The following is a 17,405-nucleotide window of genomic DNA, read 5'->3' on the forward strand; positions in this document are numbered from 1 at the left end:
AAATGGAAACTGTGTTTTAAACAAAGACAATAAAGACTATTCTATTTGAAATCCGTTTTGTTAGCAAAAACATGACCCTTGCTGTTATTTCGCCGAAATCAGCACGTAATCTTGTTTTGATGAGCTGTTTTTGTGTTCGTGCAGCTAGCTGGCATGGAGTCGGGGTATGCTTGTTTCTGCGGCAACGAGGTCGACCTCGAGGATCACGGCGAAGCCCCCAGCATGGAGTGCAACCACGTCTGTTTCGGCGACCACAGGCAGCCGTGCGGCGGGGACGGATGGGTAATCGTCTTTGACAGTGAGTGGCTGAGTCACGATAAAACTACGCAACTTTTTTGTGTGTTTAAAATACAGTGCCACCTCCTCATAGGAGCTTAATTTGTTCCCGGATAGTGCTCATATCTCAAATTGCTCTTGTAACGAAGGAATTCTACCGATTGAGCTGTTCCCGACCTCCCAAAAAGGTCCAAATTAACACGAAAGAGCTATAAAACACATTCCTGAGCACTAAAAAATATCAACATGCCTATTAGACATAAAAAATACCGTAATAATATATATATATATATATATATATATATATATATATATATATATTTATTTATTTATTACTAATTGGCCTGTTCCCGACCTCCCAAAAGCATCAAAGTTTAGCTGAGATAGCTGTAAAACACACCTTCCTGATTACTTAAAACACATTAAAACAGTAATTGAACATAAAAAAATTCCCAAAGAAAAGAAAATATGATATTAGGGGAATAAAATGCAAGTTTGTTATGAGAACTTACCATGGAGGGAGTTGCCTGTTGCTAATGAAATGGGGATGCCGGGAGTATGAGAAGAGGGGGTTATGGGCATAGCACAAGAGAATGTTTATTCTTCATAAGAACTTCCTGTACAGTTAAAATTATTTTAACTTTAACATACACACATTTTTTACAGTATACTGTTTTTCATTTTATTCCGCGGCTTTGTAGCCTGCACTCGCTGCTTCCTCATGCCTCACCACAGTCACAGAGCCAGTCCTCTTCTTTAATTTCTCAAACCAGCCATAACCCGCCTTGAAATCCATTCTGGTTGTACCCGACGCTGCATGAAGTTTTCAGTCCTTGTAGATAGACAGCGACTTCTGCTCACCGTGTCGTTAGCTCCCACTAGCTCCACAACAACAAAAGTCTCTCTATCAGGTCATGAATAATGGTTCGCAATTTTGAAAGAACAGTTCGGCCCTTGGTTGGTATTATAGCTTTGATGCTATCTGTCTGTTTCGCTAGTGTACAAATAGGAGATGTTGACAAATGGTACTTTGTTTCAATTGACATCATTCTCATTTTTTTCCCGAAAAACACCTTACCGTTTCCCTCTCTGGATCATAGCTAGGATCACAATAGCCCACAAAAAAGGAGATGCAATATTATAAAAACAAACTTTCTTCATAATATGAATAAGTGGGTGGGATTAGGCAGCACGGCGGCGCAGTGGTTAGCGCGTGTGCGACACAGTTCTAAGGTCATGAGATCGATCCTCCTGTGTGAAGTTTGCATGTTCTCCCCGTGCTTGCGTGGGTTTCCCCCGGGCACTCCGGTTTCCTCCCACATTCCAAAAACATGGATTGTCAGCTTCATTGGCTAGTCCAAATTGTCCCTAGGTGTGGATGAGCGAGCAAATTGTCTGTCCCTGTGTCCCATGCCCACTGCCCGAAGATAGCTGGTATCGGCTCCAGCACCCCCGCGACCCTAAGCGGTGCAGATAATGGATGGATGGATGGGTGGGATTAGGAGTCTGTGGTGGAAAGCGCATGCGCCTACTGTGGCTATCTGATGCTAGCAGTGAGCGGTCTCAAACGGTCTGTTGTGGTCGCTGCTGGGACTGCTCGTAGCTTTGGATTTTTTAAGATTTTTGTTCCATATAAATGTCATTTATCGAAATTCTTGTGTTGAGAGGTTCTCGTATAAAGAGGTACTATACAAATATAAACTGTTTCCTTTTTTCACAGCTCGGGTGGGGTCCTGCGGAGGCAATTACTCGTCTCCGTCCGGGGCCATCTATTCCCCGGATTTTCCGGACAAATACGGAGCTGGTCGCGTTTGCTACTGGACGGTGCATGTGCCGGGATCGGCCGCCATCCTCTTCAATTTCACCTTTTTCGACATCACGGACCAGACGGACATGGTGGAGTTGTTGAACGGCTACACCAACGAGGTGGTGGCGCGTTTCGACTGGCGTAACCCGCCTCGTCAGTTGCTCAATGTCACTGGAGACTTCGTTATTCTTTATTTCTACTCGGACCGCACCAACCAGGCGCAGGGCTTTGCGCTGCTCTACCAAGGTAAATGTTTGTTTGCTATTAGAGTGTCAGATTGCACAGACGTTCAAAAACACGTACTATACTTACCGTATCTGAAAATCTACCACATCATGCTAAAAAATACTTCCTGGGAAAAATATATGTATCAAAAATTGTAGATTTTTTAACATTTTTACTGTAATTCACAAACAATTTTCCACATTAAAATATACCTATTCATTTATTTAAGGATGCAAGGTTTTGGGTGCTCTGAGGAGAATGATGAGCAACAAGAGTATGAGTATGGATGTTTAGAGGGGACTGTATGAGAGTGTGATTGTGCCGACTGTGTTGTATGGAGACTTGGAGCGTTAATGCAGATTTGAGAAGGAAATTAAATGTTTTTGAGATGAAGTGTTTGAGGAGTATGTTAGGAGTGACAAGATCTGATAGATTGAGAAAATGATATTGTGAGAGACAGAACTGGAGTAATAGTGGAACTGAGAAAGCGTGTGGATAAGAGAGTACTCGGTTGGTTTGGACACATGGAGAGGATGGATGAGGAGCGAATGTTGAAGAAGATCTACAGAGCAGAAGTCAATGGAAGGAGACCAAGAGGAAGGCCGCTATTGACGTGGATGGATGGTGTTATGAGTGCTCTGCAGGAAAAATGTCTAAATATAGTGGAAGCTAGAGCTCTTGTTGGTGATAGGAATGAATTGTAAAAGGATGGTGGGATGTTTAGACGCGTTCTAAGGGATGGGCAGGGCACCAGTATGATGCAGCAGGGGTAAACCAGTGATTTTTTTTCCCTTCTTTTTTCTTTGTGATTGTATGTGTTTGTCTTGCTGTCGGTCACCCCTCTTGAGGGATATGACCAAGGTAAATAGATAGATAGAAAATTTCCCGACATTATTTTTCGGATTATAAATTGCTACGGATTATAAATGGAACCAGCCCAAAAAATTGATAAATAAGAAGGATAAAACATATAAGTCACACTTTGTGGGGAAGTCTTATTAAATAAAATCCAACACCAAAAACATACACGTCATGTTGAAAGGGAAAAGCGAGGGGAAAAGAATTTTTGGAAAATGTGTGTGTGTTTTTGACTCTAGCCACCTGCCACTAGGGAGATATGGCTTCGGTATATTAATTGATTGATATCAAACATTGCAATTCTCCCAGTTCACATGTTCTACTTTGATTTTTTCAAAATAAATAATGCTCCAACATTTATAACAGATTCAAAATATTCCGTATCTGAAATATTTTCCCATTCACCAAATCCCTGCAATTCTAAATTGTCAACGGTCGAGGTAAGATTGGGCCTGTGAATAATTGACCGTGAGCTCAATGCCGGTTTCCAAGTGCCTTGTTGAACATAACATTGGCGACAAGGATAGAGCTTCCACTCTCTCCCCTTCCTCCGTTCCTTGCCTTGCCTGGCGACCCGCTGGTTAGGATCTTTTGAAATTTTTATTGAAGCCATCGGGCTTTTCGACGCTAGCGATGAACGAAGGCAGGCAATGTTTATTCATAGCCTGTGCAGTGAGGGTCAAAGCATCTTTCGAAGCCTCGGACCAGCAGCCCGGTGAATCGGTCTACCATTACGTTGGTGTCCCCCTCGGGCTTAGCCTTTGTCAGTCCGTCAACAAACCTCTGGCCCGCAAGACGTGGGCCTCTTTCCTGTTGGTATTTCCTGTCCGGTATTGTTCCCGTTTATTTTGTCCAGTTTTATATTGGTTTCCAGTTTTGTCCCCGTCTATTTTTGTCCTGTTTATTATTCTCTCTAGTTTTTGTTACCCTCTAGTTTGTCCTGTTTAATTTTGATATCCTGTTTCAATATCAATCCTGTCTGTCCCGCCCTGTCCGGTATCGACCCTATCTGTCCGATATCTGCTCTGGCAATTGGTATCAATATCGTCGGTCTCTGGCTTCCTGTCTTTCCACGCCAGACTGCTGCCTAACGTGCATGACTCACCATTTCCCATGAAATAAAAGCTTGTGTGAGAAACGTCACACATTTGGGTCCTGATCCAGTTCTGCTTCATGACATAGCCACCCTCTGCAGATTCGGAGATTTGGAGGATGAGTTGGTTAGAGACCAGATAGCTGAGCACACGACGGATCTTAAACTTCGGGACAAACTGTTCTTATCGTTGGACGACACCTTTAATTTTTTTTTTTTAAACTGCATGAGAGAAGCCCTTCCTAGCCCGAGCCTGTGTTATGATTGACCTTTCAGGCCGGACCCGGATTCCAGGTCTGGTTCGGTCCTGGGCCTGAGATCTTACCTCTAGTTCACGGTAAAAAAAATTATTTGAAATATCTCACTTTAAAATATCAATATCTTCATTGTTGTAGAAAGCAGCAAATTTTTGCACGCATCTCCGAAATGCATATTCATTATCTAGAATTTCTTTCATTGGTTTATTACAAAGTAATTTCAAGTGACTGTGTGTTTTATTTAGTGCCTCTTAATGGTAGAAAAACTATTGCTAGAAAACATTGATTTAATTAAATAACCAAAATTATATGAACTATTATATAAATGTGATGCTTTTCAAATACTGATGGGTCGAGAAAGTAGCATTTACTTGACATGACATGAGCCTCACCTAAAGGGAACTGACATAATTGACCATCATCTTGTTTCTACGGGTACCCAAATAGCTCAAAAACCTGGGCAAAAAACAAAGAAAAGTGCGGGGATGAATAAATTATCTATCTATCTATCTATCTATCTATCTATCTATCTATCTATCTATCTATCTAAAATGGTCCTTTTTGGTCACTTTGAGTCTCCATAATTTGTATTCTTTTTTGTGCTTTCTAGCACTCATTTTCGGTTGTACTACACCATAAAGCGACATTCAGTCGTCAAATAGTACACACTGTCCCTTTAAATAATAAATGATTTCTAATTCGGTCAATATTTAATGTATCATTGTATACTATAAAAGTTTGGGGGGGTGACTTTGTCTTTTTATCCTCCTGAAAAAAAATATGGTGATCATTGTTCTTCACATGACAGATATTTTCCAAAATACATACAGTATATTCCTAATTTCACATTACAAAAACACGTGTTCTTGATTAATCAAGCATACTTCTACATATTTAGACTGCCTCAAAAAATCTAAATATTTTTTTTCGAATTTTGCAGATTCTGACATTCCCCAAATTCTAAAATTATTTCTTATTGGTCCACATTTAATTTGCGTGTATTTTCTGTTGAAAAAATATGGTCTTTTTTTTCTACTTTTGGGACCAATCTAGAAAATGTCATAACATTTAAAGGTAAATAAAATACAATTTTCTCTGTTGCGGGTCATTTAGACCCGAGAACTATAGGAGTGTTAACTGAAGATTCTATAAATGTCATGGTTTTCATGGCGACCAATTGGCCCCGCCCGTGTGGCGCCAGCTGCGGCTCGTTGACAGATTGGCTTACCTTCTATTTAAGCTCAGTGCGCTCAATCTTCCTTTGTCAGTACGTCAACGAACCTCTGCCCCAAGACGTGGGTTCTGACTCGGTCCTGGTTCCTGTTGGTATTTCCTGTCCGGTATTGTCCCCGTTTATTTTGTCCTGTTTAATATCGGTTTCCAGTTTCAATCCTGTCTAGTTTGTCCTGTTTAATTTTGATATCCTGTTTTTGTTCCCGTTTATTTTGTCCTGTTTAATATCAGTTCCCAGTTTCGTTCCCATCTAGTTTGTCCTGTTTAATTTCGATATCCTGTTTTGTTATCAATCCTGTCTGTGTTGTCCTGTCCGATATCTGCTCGGGCAATTGGTATCGATCTCGTCGGCCTCTGGCTTCCTGGCTTCCTGTCATTCCACGTCAGACTGCTGCCTAACGTGCATGGCTCCCCATTTCCCGTAAAATAAAAGACTTGTGTGAGAAACGTCACTCATTTGGGTCCTGGTCCTGTTCCGGTTCTTGACAGTAAAGTCTCTCAATTCACCGAAAGCACGTCAGAATAACGTGTGTGCGAACTGTTCGGTTTGTTGTTGATTGGAAGCGAATCAGCCGATGCATCGGCGTGTCATTCTTTAACCCTCCGAGCAGCAAATTTGCATGGTAACATTTTTCTTTGCTAAAAATATAAACGTTTCACTTTTCTATTAGTCCTCAGGCCCGAGACGGCATTGGAAAGTCATATTTGGCTTCCTGACTGAACTTTCTTATCAAGCTGCAGCAGCCATGAGACTTATTTTTATGAATGCCGCCCACGTTCGGGTACACTGCGACTCCGATCGTATGCTCGTGACCACACCGCAAATCTGCCGCTCTGCTTCCACACTCGTGTGGTAGTGGATGCTTTTGGAAAGGCTAATGGATATTGCCGAGGGGGGATTCGGAGGACGTAATCAAGACAGCAGTCTAGACAGACATTCTAATTTAATTGAAAATGACAAAATAATGAATATTACAAAAACAGAGGTAAATAAAACTTCCATTGTGTGAGTCTCCCGCATATTATTTAAGCCGATAAGCAACATTTAAAAAAATAAAAAACACTTTGCTATCCATATTAACTTATTCAGTGCCATAAAAACATTTTCAGAAACATAGCCCTTGAGTGCCAAAATGTTAAAAAACACTTCTTTTTTTTATATTTTAAAAGACTATTATAAAGGCTTTGGCGCTGCTCTTTAGTAAGTACTTGGCATCTGCAAATTATTTTGGTTTGATGAATCACCACTAGATGGCAGAAGTGGCTTTGATCAGATCTTTGTCCACACAGACCCTGCCCTACTTACAAACATGATTCCGGACGATCGTTCGTAAGTTGAATTTGTTTGTAAGTTGCTTCAGTGCTAAATTTTGTATGCTTAAGGTTTATATAAGTATGTTTAAGGTTTGTATAAGTAACCTGTATGGTTTTGTACTAAGAAATAAACATTTCATCAAATAATATGCTCTGTAAAGATAAATAAAGTGAAGTTTAACTAATTTGTGGAAGATGGGCTTCAAGAGTTAGGCAACTTCCTCCTCGGTGGTAGGAAGTGGCCAAAAAAAAAGCGATCCGACCATTTTCTCAACCGCATCGAGCTTCCATATTACACTTCCATTTCAAAAGAAACGGCTCGCCACTTCCTTACACTTTACACCAACCATATTGAATGGATGCACGAGATATTAAACATTAAACAAGTCAAAGTTCTTACAGTAAAGAATATTTACAAATAAACTAGGAAGAGGAAGCGGATTTCTTCTTCCGGGTGGATGCTGGGTGACTTCTCACAGCGCCACACGCCTGTAGTGGCGGAGAGAAGCACTACAGTAATGTCCTGCACAGAAAAAGGTTCACAAAATACAAAATCTAACTTACAGCAATGTCCGGATATTTTTCGACATACCGAAAAAAATGTTCGTATCTACCGTTTTTCATAAGTCGAATGGTCGTAAGTAGAGGAGCGTCTGCACATCAAGGAGCCCACTCTTCCTCCTGTTGCTTCCTGTATCCACCGGTTGAGAATGTGTAAGCTGCCCTGGAGTGACCAAAACCGTCGCACGTCGCTGCAAACATCGGGTACTGAAAAGTTCATACAAATTTTATGCATAAGTTGAGTTTTCTTCCAAACAAAAAAAGTTATTTTGCAAGAAAAGTACCCTAGTGTTTGTAGAAAGCATGTTTAGATATTGGAGGTATTACAAAAAAAAACACCTAAGTAAAAGTTCTACTTGAAATGCATCTTTTTACAAAAGGCCATTTTTTTCAATTTTCTTGGACATGAGTTTTCCCCAAAAACTTTTTCTCACCCTATAATGGTAAAAGCTAGAAACATACTTCCGTTCCAATAAATGATGAGGGTTCAAGCTTTCTTTCGGTCTGTCCAATGCCTGTACAGCTACAGAACTATTTTTTCTTTAAGCCTTGAAAAATGAGTCAAAACAACTGACATTAAATGAGTTAATAAAGATCCAGGATTTTCAGAGCTATTTTTTTCATTGTGAAACGGAATAAGATTTATATCTTAATTTAAGGCTATTTTGTCCATTATTAAGGAAAAGAGAGTTTGAGCACCCCCAAAAATGGGCTGGTGACGCACATTCTAAGAGGGCCTATAGTGCACTAGAATCTCAATACTTGACAATAGCAGTTACTAATAACTATAGTTTGTCACAAAAGTGTGTTAGTTTACACGACCAGCACGGAGGGTAGACCCAATCGCGTAGCATTTCTCACAAGTTTATTGAGATAAAGAGCAAAGGCGGCGCGCGCTCACAGAATCGGAACGTGTTCTGAATGCAGAAGTGGATCTTCCGGAGCGGGACATCGTGGTGTCGAAGACGGAAAAAACAGGTCGATAGCCGGGACAGGAGAGCAAAACGTGGTCGTGATTAAAAACGGGTCGCAAGCCGGGTCGGGAGAGCAAAACGTAGTCGGGGTCAAAAAACAGGTCGTAGCCGGAGACAAACAGGGAAATCAGGAACGGACGGGTGGAAAACGAAAAAAAAAGGCGGGACCGACGGGAGTCAGAGTCAAAGTGCTTGCCTTATAGAAACAGAGGTTCGCTGACGGACTGACAACAGGCGAGTGAAAGGACTGAGCCTAAGTAGAACGGGGAACCAATCGGGAAGCCTGCCGCATGTGTTAATTTACAAATTGAATTCCAGAGTGGATACTCAAAATAAGCAATGTATTTCCTTGAAAATATCGTATCTGCTCAGTTTGACAAAATGTTTAATGACAGATAAGATCAGTTGAAATCAAAATGTACAGATTTTTAGGCGATTGCACGATTTTGAAAGCTTGGATCTGCGATTTCGATGAAACTCCCAGCGGCTGGGCTCACCTTATCAGGGCGCCGAAGTAGACTTTTATGAATGTCATAATTTCTGCCCCTGAAGCTATCACTGCAAGACCGAACGTGAACACTGGAGCTGATGGATGACACCTGAATGTTTGTGTGCGTGTCTGTGTATGAATCTATGCCTGAGCAGTAAATATTTGGGGATTCTGTGTTCCTATGGGAGCAGAACAATAACTGACACTGCCGTTGTTTTTAGGAGGTTTGCTGCGGATATACGGGCAATACGGGAGGTTTATTGACAAAAAACTGTGCGGACCCAAGCCCAGTTAACACACCATAAGTCAAATTTCTATGGCTCTTATTATAACCTAACTTTTTATCACTGGTTGTTTTACAGCGCTGAAAAGCCACGAGGAGATTGGGAAGGACGAGGGCTTCTCCAGCACGGTGGGCCCTCAGCCGGCCCCCGGCATCACAGAAGGACCCAACGGGGCCAGTAATGGGCAATCATCCTCATCCTCACAGATTCTCTACGTGATCACGTCCAGCCCCGGAAAACAGGAGCACAACATGCCAGGTCAGTCGGCTGGACCCGGACAGACCACCGGACACAGTGCCAGTATGTCAAACTCGCACCCTCCTTACTTTATTTTTTCATTCTTTGCCTTCAACAGCCTCTGAAGACTGAACATTTTTCATGTTTACTAAAATTGTATGGTTATAAGGTGTTGTCAATGCCAACAAAAACAATTATATAAAGGTTTCTTGATGATTTTACGAAAGTATGATAAAGACTAAAATATCCCTATGTATTTATTTGTGTATAATTTGCAATTGTGTATGATGCGGGCCTATATCTTTTGATGAAAAATCGGTATAAAATTTTGTTTCACTGATTTTCAGCCAGGCATGAAAATCTCTCACCTTTAGAAGAAATTTACTGTTTTGAAGTCAAAAGGGGGACCTGCGTGAATTGTATGGACAAAATGTTTTGGGGTGGCGAGGGGGGTATTTTGCAATTTGCCGGAGTAAATTGGGCATTTGAAGGTGGTGCGTTTGAATTAAAATCAGTGTCGTTCATTGCATTCAATTTTATCTCGTTATCACACTTTTTTTTAATTCAGAAAGATGTCCTGAGAGATAAAAATAAACACAAACAGGCACGACTACTAGCTCAGCTGTAGCCTTGCTTTGTAGAATCTTTTTTTTTTTGGGGTGTCGGTTTCACCCATTGACTTGTGCGTCCGCCCACTTTGGCTGTCAGGCTCTTTTATGCTGTCAGTCAATAACAGTCACGCCCACCCAACACACAAAGCCCTCACAAACTTGCCCCCGTGATAGCATTTGCTGTCTGCTGTCTGCTGAACACAATGCATGATACGTTGATATCAATAACAATAAAGACAGTTCAATTTAAAATCCTCAAAGCAGTGAACCAGAAATACCAAAGTAGCGAGGGGTCTCTGTAAATCAATTTAGGGATTTAATTGATAATCCCCAGCCCTATTAATCAGTCAAAGACTCTTGATAGTCTTTTTGTCACCTAACTTTTATTGTTTGGTAATCAGAAACCCTGAATGTCCAAGTGTCTTTCTGACTTTCTGACAAGTGTGTTCTTTAACGTATACAATGAAAACGTTCCTGTCAAGGTTATGTAGCCACCAATTATTGTATTATTGCGTAAAGCCCCCGAGTGCGATCCCGGATGCCAAACAAGTTATCGTAAATGACGCCGCGTCCATGCTATGCAAGGTGTGTCCGATTGCTTCCAAGAACTTTTTGTTTTTTTGTGATACTCTTACCCTTGAAATTTTCAAATTGTTCACCCTACACTGAGATGGTTTGACCTAATTTGATTCTGTACAATTAGACATAAGCTATTTAAAACCCCAGTTAAATGTGGTTTACAGGGTTCCTATGGGTGCTTGAAATCCTTAAAAGCGCCTGCATTTTATTGTTGTGTTTTCAATGTTTAAAAAGTACCTGATTTTTTGGGGGTGAATTGCTTGTAAATGCTTGATATTGAGGCCATGTTTCTCTGCAGTCTTATGCGATAGACCACGTATTAAATGACGAAAAATGAATAACATACCCTTATTTCCTTTCACTTTCCAGTTGGTATTTCATCACATAATCGGCCTTTTTTTCGGTTTTATGTCTGTTTGACACAACTGACTGTTGGTGTGTCACCCCCGCCCTATCCTCTTTTTCTGTGGCAGTGTGGACAATCTACGCCCTGGCTGGCCTCCTCATCCTCACTGTGGTGGCCATGCTGGCCAAGCTGCTCTTGCACATCACACTCAAGTACGTTCTACCACATTTTTTTCAATAGAGCAGGGGTGTCAAATACATTTAGCTCAGGGGCCATAGAAAAAAAAAACATTCTCACGGGGGAAAGACGAGTAAATTAATGGCATAAAAGTTGTGCCTCAGATAGAGGGATGAGGGTCTTTTCAGAGGATCACAATTAAATTCTGATTCAGGGATTATAAAATGATTATTGAGGGTTGTTTTTCCTCATTTTTTTTTCTTAACTAAGATTTAATAGCTTTTACTGTTTATCAACTGTGCATTTGTAAAGAAAACAATTGGATTAATTTCCACTACTGTTTATTTAACTCTGAGAAACTGACAAAAAATTGCACACAGACACTCATTCAAATGATTTAAATTCTTTTCGCTTTGTGTTTTTCATTTTTTATGGAAATAATTACCTGAATATGAGAACTTCCCTGTTAGATTTCAGATCTATTATAAAAAGGAGCAATGCTTCTTTGAACTTCTGCAAGACACCAAGGTGCTGTTTCCTTAATTTTATATATTTTTTCTTGCCTTAAACACTGCACCCGTGACTTTTATTTGAAGTAAAACAACAACGGGATTGGTTTCCTCAAAATTCTCTGGTTGATAATGATAGTGAGCAAATACAGCTTTGGGAGTGGCACTCAGCTTTGGCGAAATATACTAGGCATATTTAAAATCATATTCTCTTAAAATTCTCTCAGCATTTTCTCGCAGGCCACAAATATTATGTAGCAGACCACTTAAAACAATCTGGCCGGCCACATTTGGCCTGTGGGCCATACGTTTGACACATGTTCAATCGAGTACTTAGGATTGGAATTTTGCTTATGAAATAACTTCAATAAACAGAGAAAGTTGTGTCTTGAGTATTAAAAACCAATTCAATTTCCTTTTTCATCAAATAATGCTGAGAAATAATGCAAATGGTGTTAAACTGTTCCCGTTTCTTCGCGTCATGGCCGAAGGACATTCAATATGTTTATAAGAACTTCAAAGCATTCCCAGGCATTTGATATACAATTAAAATGTTGATTCGAATGATACAAAACATTATAAGATACAAGCATATTAAAGTCAAATTTGAGGTGGAGCTCAGGAAGGCTTTGGGCTGTAATCCTGTTGTGTTATTCTGTTCCACCACCCTGTTACATTAATTTTCCAAGCAGATTTATGGAGAGAGAGAAAGTAGGCTGACACAAAATCAGTTTTTTGTGTGTGTTCAAACTTCCATAATCTAGTGCCAGTAGTACCTAAACCTCCCTCCATTATCTGCACCGCTTATCGTCAGTAAGGTCGCGGGGATGCTGGAGCCCATCCCAGCTATCTTCAGGCAGTGGGCCACCTTGAACTGGTTGCCAGCCAGTCGCAGGGCACACAGGGACAGACAATTCGCTCGCTCATTCACACCTAGGGACAATTTGGACCTGCCAATCAACCTGACATGCATTTTTTTGGAATGTGGGAGGAAACCAGAGTGCTCGGAGGAAGCCCACACACGCACGGGGAGAACATGCAAACTCCACACAGAAGGTTCGGTCTCATGACCTCAGAACTGTGCCGCACACGCGCTAACCACTGCGCCTCCGTCCTGCCCAGTACCGAAACACATTTTGACTATAGAGGAGAAAACATCAAATTGTTGCCTTCAAAAATACACCAAAACGATGCTGATACTCCAAATGGTTCAAGTACAGCTTTGGTTTTACTTTGGGTGCAGCTTTTTAGGCATTCAGGTAAAAATAGCAGGGATCGTTTTATGGGGTTAAACAGGGTTGAAGCACAGTTGAACAACACGTGTCGGGGGGAAAAAAACACACCTATGCTCTGTGAAGGACAATTAATATTACGCAACTGAAACAGTGGCACCTGCACAGAAATACCTGACCTATCATGTGAACAATTAATGAACAATTAAAAAAATCAACACGCCCCAAAGCGGCTTACATGCAAATATCTGTTGGGACTGATTGTGATTGTACTACTTTGGGACTTACTCCAAGAGTTAAAGCTTTCAAAGCTTCAACTTTTCTCAGCTGTAGTTGAAGGGCAGCACGGCGGCGCAGTGGTTAGTGCGTGTGCGGCACAGTTCTGAGGTCATGAGATCGAACCTCCTGTGTGGAGTTTGCATGTTCTCGCCGTGCTTGTGTGGGTTTACTCCCTCCCACATTCCAAAGACATGCATGTTAGGTGAATTGGCTGGTCCAAATTATCCCTAGGTTTGAATGAGTGAGCGAGTTGTCTGTCTTTGTGTGCCCTGCGACTGGCTGGCAACCAGTTCAGGGTGTCCCCTGCCCACTGCCCGAAGACAGCTGAGATGGGCTCCAGCACCCCCGCGACCCTACTGAGGATAAGCAGTGCAGATAATGAATGGATGGATGTTATTGAAAATACTGGCGATGCCGAACTATTAAATCCCATAATATGGAACTTATTATTCCAAGAGTTAAAGCTTTCGAAAGGTCCAAGTTTTGATAGCTCTAGTTCCACATCGTGGAAATTGCCACGATAGGAAACAAAATGAATAACTTTAAAATGTGGAAATGATTTTGTTAAAGAAGACACTAATGCAAAACCGTTAACTAATATAATGATTTATGTTAAAGCTTTCAAAACTTCAACTTTTAACAGCTCTAATTCCACATCTAAACAAAAACACAGGCACCGTCTAACATTAATATGTTAACCTCTTGCAAAAAAATGCAGGACAATCTTTGGTTTTCTATGAAAATGTTAAAACTACTATATTTAAAAACAGTATTTGCACTTATTGTGTCTTGAATTTTTTTCTTAAGCTTTCAAAATTTCCAAAATCTATCTATCTATCTATCTATCTATCTATCTATCTAGACATCTATCTAGACATCTATCTATCTATCTATCTATCTCTAGTTCCATATCGGGAACATTTCTACGTTAGGAAGTAACACGAATCATGGAAATCTCTTACCTTTTGGAGAAACTCACCGTTTTGGAGTAAAAAAGGCAGACCCATGTGACTTGTGTAGATCCTAGGAGAAAATGTTTTGAGGAGGGTAGGGGGGTTATAAAAAACAATTACTTTTCCTCACACGAGATCGTAAGAGTGCCAGATGTCTCTCTGGGGATAATGTTAGCCTAGTTGGTAGATGGAATAAATCACCACAGTAATTAAGCTAAATTTATCCTGCTTTCATGCAAGCGACTTGAGGCTAAATTCAGCTGGGATAATAAACCTATCAATATTTAGTTGGGTTGTACAGTGTTCCAGAACATATCTCCTGCACAGCCTTTTCACCTTTTTAACTACTGACCCAATTCCATGCCTGATTATGTTAAAATGTGAATTGTGAGTTAAAGCCAGACTGTTAAATTACATTATAATGTTAAACTTATTACTCCAAGAGTTAACTCTTTGATGAATTTAGTTCAACATCTCAAAAGAATAGATTTTAGATCACTTGTAACCTCTAAGTGTGAAAATGAGTTAACTGATTAATTGATTCCCCATGCGAACGCTCAATTTTATTTTTGTTGATTTTTGCTAGGAAAAACTGAAGTTTGGGAGTCAAAACTAGCCTAACTTATCTTATTCCTCCCTTCTTTTGGTTTAGGTCGCATCAAATCCCCACAGTGAGCGGCTCGGACAGTTGCAGCCAAAGCACCTCGACGTCTTCAGAGCCTTGGATCATCCTGTACCGGCCCTCCACCATCTCCCTCTTCAAGAATAAACTAAAGAACCATCATCACCACCACCACCACCACGGCGACCTCAGCCCCCTGGTGGGCAATTAGCTCTACCCGTCCATCACTTCTTCCTTTCAGCTCTTTGTTTAGCGGGGAGCTCCGCTAACTAGCGGCTAATGCGGGTATGGCGCCCTCTAGCCAGCACGGATGCCGACACCATGTGAGTGTAGTTTTCCCTTGGAGGCAGCGCCGCTTCTTGAAAACTCGCGTGCAGCGGCACAACTGGTGAAACGTGCGGACACGCCGAGGGTGGGCTAAAAGTCTTCATGACGTGATGAGTTCAAGTGCCTTGTGGCATATCCCCGCCCTCCCTCTACTAACACGTCTCATATGTGATAAGGACTTATTTCCGTAAACCTGTGTAAATATTCACGACGAGGCGTTTAATGACCAGTTCATTGGTGTTCTTTGTCTTTACTGAACATATTGTTCACATTAGCTTTGAAACGCAGTTGCGGTGGGGTGATGTTCCATTGTGTGTCGTTCCACAAAAGTATTGGGACACTCAATGAATGGGAATTAGGTGAAAATCCACTTACCATCAGACTAGAGGTAAGAATCCTTCGCACAGATCCTCCACCGCGCGTCATAGAGAAAAAGAAACAAAGATCAATGACTGGTGGATAATTAAAAAATAAAAGTCAGCGAGAGAAAAGCCGGACCCAACCCAAAATCTTGTCGGGCTGGACATCTTACCTCTACATCAGATATCAAAGTCTCATAAAAACATATTCTTTCAATAATAAACATTGGCAGTCGACAGTTAACTTGGAGTTAACTATAGCTCAAATTTGCAGGTTTTGTCCCAGTACTTTTGTCCAAAAATGCTTGTGCACTCTTTTTTTATATAGAGTGCAACCAATCCACAAGTACTTTACAGTAAGGTTCTTAATCAGATGCACTTCCACTTTTAAGCCAGGTAAACACTTAATGATTTTGTAACCAAAATCCAAGACATCGATTTGATCAGATGTCTAAAGTCTTCGGACGAGATCACTATGATGTAGCGTATTTTCCGCACTGTAAGTAGCACTGGATTTAAAAGCGCACCCCCAATAAATAGTATTTCGGCGTATGTTTTTAGTACATAAGGAGCACCGGACTATTCGGCACATGAAATTGAGAAAACAGTAAGAGCTTCTGTGAATAACCATTGGGCTCTATTTACAGCATATAATAAGTGCAGAGATGAATCAGTAGAGGAGTGTCACTGATCAAAAACACAAAAGATTCTTAAACGCAGGTTTCGAACCTGAGTCGCAATAGTTATGACATCAGTACTTTTCCACTGCACTACTGGTGGCATGGAGGACATTTGAAAAAGGCTTTGGATTTTATTTTATTATCACACAAATTTAAAACATGCTGCCAGAAACACTGAGTTGCATAGTGTAGTTTGTTTCACATGCTGAAAGGTTCAAAAGTCTCTCCATGTCTTCACCTGTGCGTCAATAACATTGCGGTTAAATATGTATATGTACATAAAAGCCTGTATATTATTTTGTTAAGAGACTTTTCTTTTTCTGTTTCTGTCTTTTGCAACATTTTTGACACACAGGTGAAGAAAGTTTAACCTACCGGAATGAACTATACAAATCACTGTTTCTGGCATCAGGAGTAAAAACAGTGTGAGATAAGCTCTAATGATTTTAGAATGTCAATTGTACCACCGGTGGTTAAGTCTCCGCACCCTGACTGTCATGACCTGGGTTCGAATCCCATAGCATTCAATTTGTATTGTGATTTGGGTCAGCAATGCGCTAGTGTACTGTTAGGCCTTAAATAATAGCACACCTACAGTATATATCATGTATACATTTCCAATCTTATCCACAGTACCATTTTGCGGTATATAAAGCGCACCGGGTTATAAGGCGGACTTTGAAATTTCAGGACAATTCGGGGGTTTTAAGTGAGACTCATAGTCCGGAAATTATGGTAATTATAAGGCAACACCATAAAACAGTCAATAGAGGAAAACATTTAAGCCTGCCGGCTTAATTTTTCCCAATATTGTGTTGTAAATCCATTTTTGCCACACTTTATCAGAGAACCATAGAGAATATTTTCAGACATAATCTGTGATTTCCAGACTATAGGGCGCATCAGATTATAAGGCGCACCTTCAAATAATAGACATTGTTAAATATTTTTAAATATAAGGCGCATCAGACTATAACATGCAGGAAATTAAAACTACTGTAAGAGATAGGGTTACATCAAAAAAGTTTTAAAAAATACTTGATAAAAAAGTTTAAAAAAATATATATATATATATGTGTGTGTGTGTATATATATATATATATATATATATATATATATATA

At 40.5% G+C, this 17,405-nt stretch overlaps 1 protein-coding gene across 4 annotated transcripts in view; it reads left to right on the forward strand.

The window, feature by feature from the left end:
- kremen1 (kringle containing transmembrane protein 1) overlaps window positions 1–17,327 on the forward strand; it is a 118,595-nt gene extending 101,268 nt beyond the window's left edge. For 3 of the 4 annotated variants that reach the window (XM_088335177.1, XM_088335180.1, XM_088335179.1), the window contains 5 exons: window positions 145–298; window positions 1,997–2,329; window positions 9,451–9,672; window positions 11,273–11,357; window positions 14,948–17,327. In XM_088335177.1, the coding sequence (XP_088191303.1) occupies window positions 145–298; window positions 1,997–2,329; window positions 9,451–9,672; window positions 11,273–11,357; window positions 14,948–15,128 (975 nt within the window). In that variant the 3' untranslated portion in view covers window positions 15,129–17,327. The remainder of the gene's footprint in view (window positions 1–144; window positions 299–1,996; window positions 2,330–9,450; window positions 9,673–11,272; window positions 11,358–14,947) is intronic. The other variant, XM_088335178.1, reaches the window with a different exon arrangement.
- The last annotated feature ends 78 nt before the right edge of the window (window positions 17,328–17,405 follow it).

This window comes from Urocampus carinirostris, chromosome 5 (genome assembly GCF_059441175.1).
Source record: "Urocampus carinirostris isolate Australia breed hairy pipefish chromosome 5, RoL_Ucar_1.0, whole genome shotgun sequence".
Classification (NCBI taxonomy): Eukaryota; Metazoa; Chordata; class Actinopteri; order Syngnathiformes; family Syngnathidae; genus Urocampus; species Urocampus carinirostris.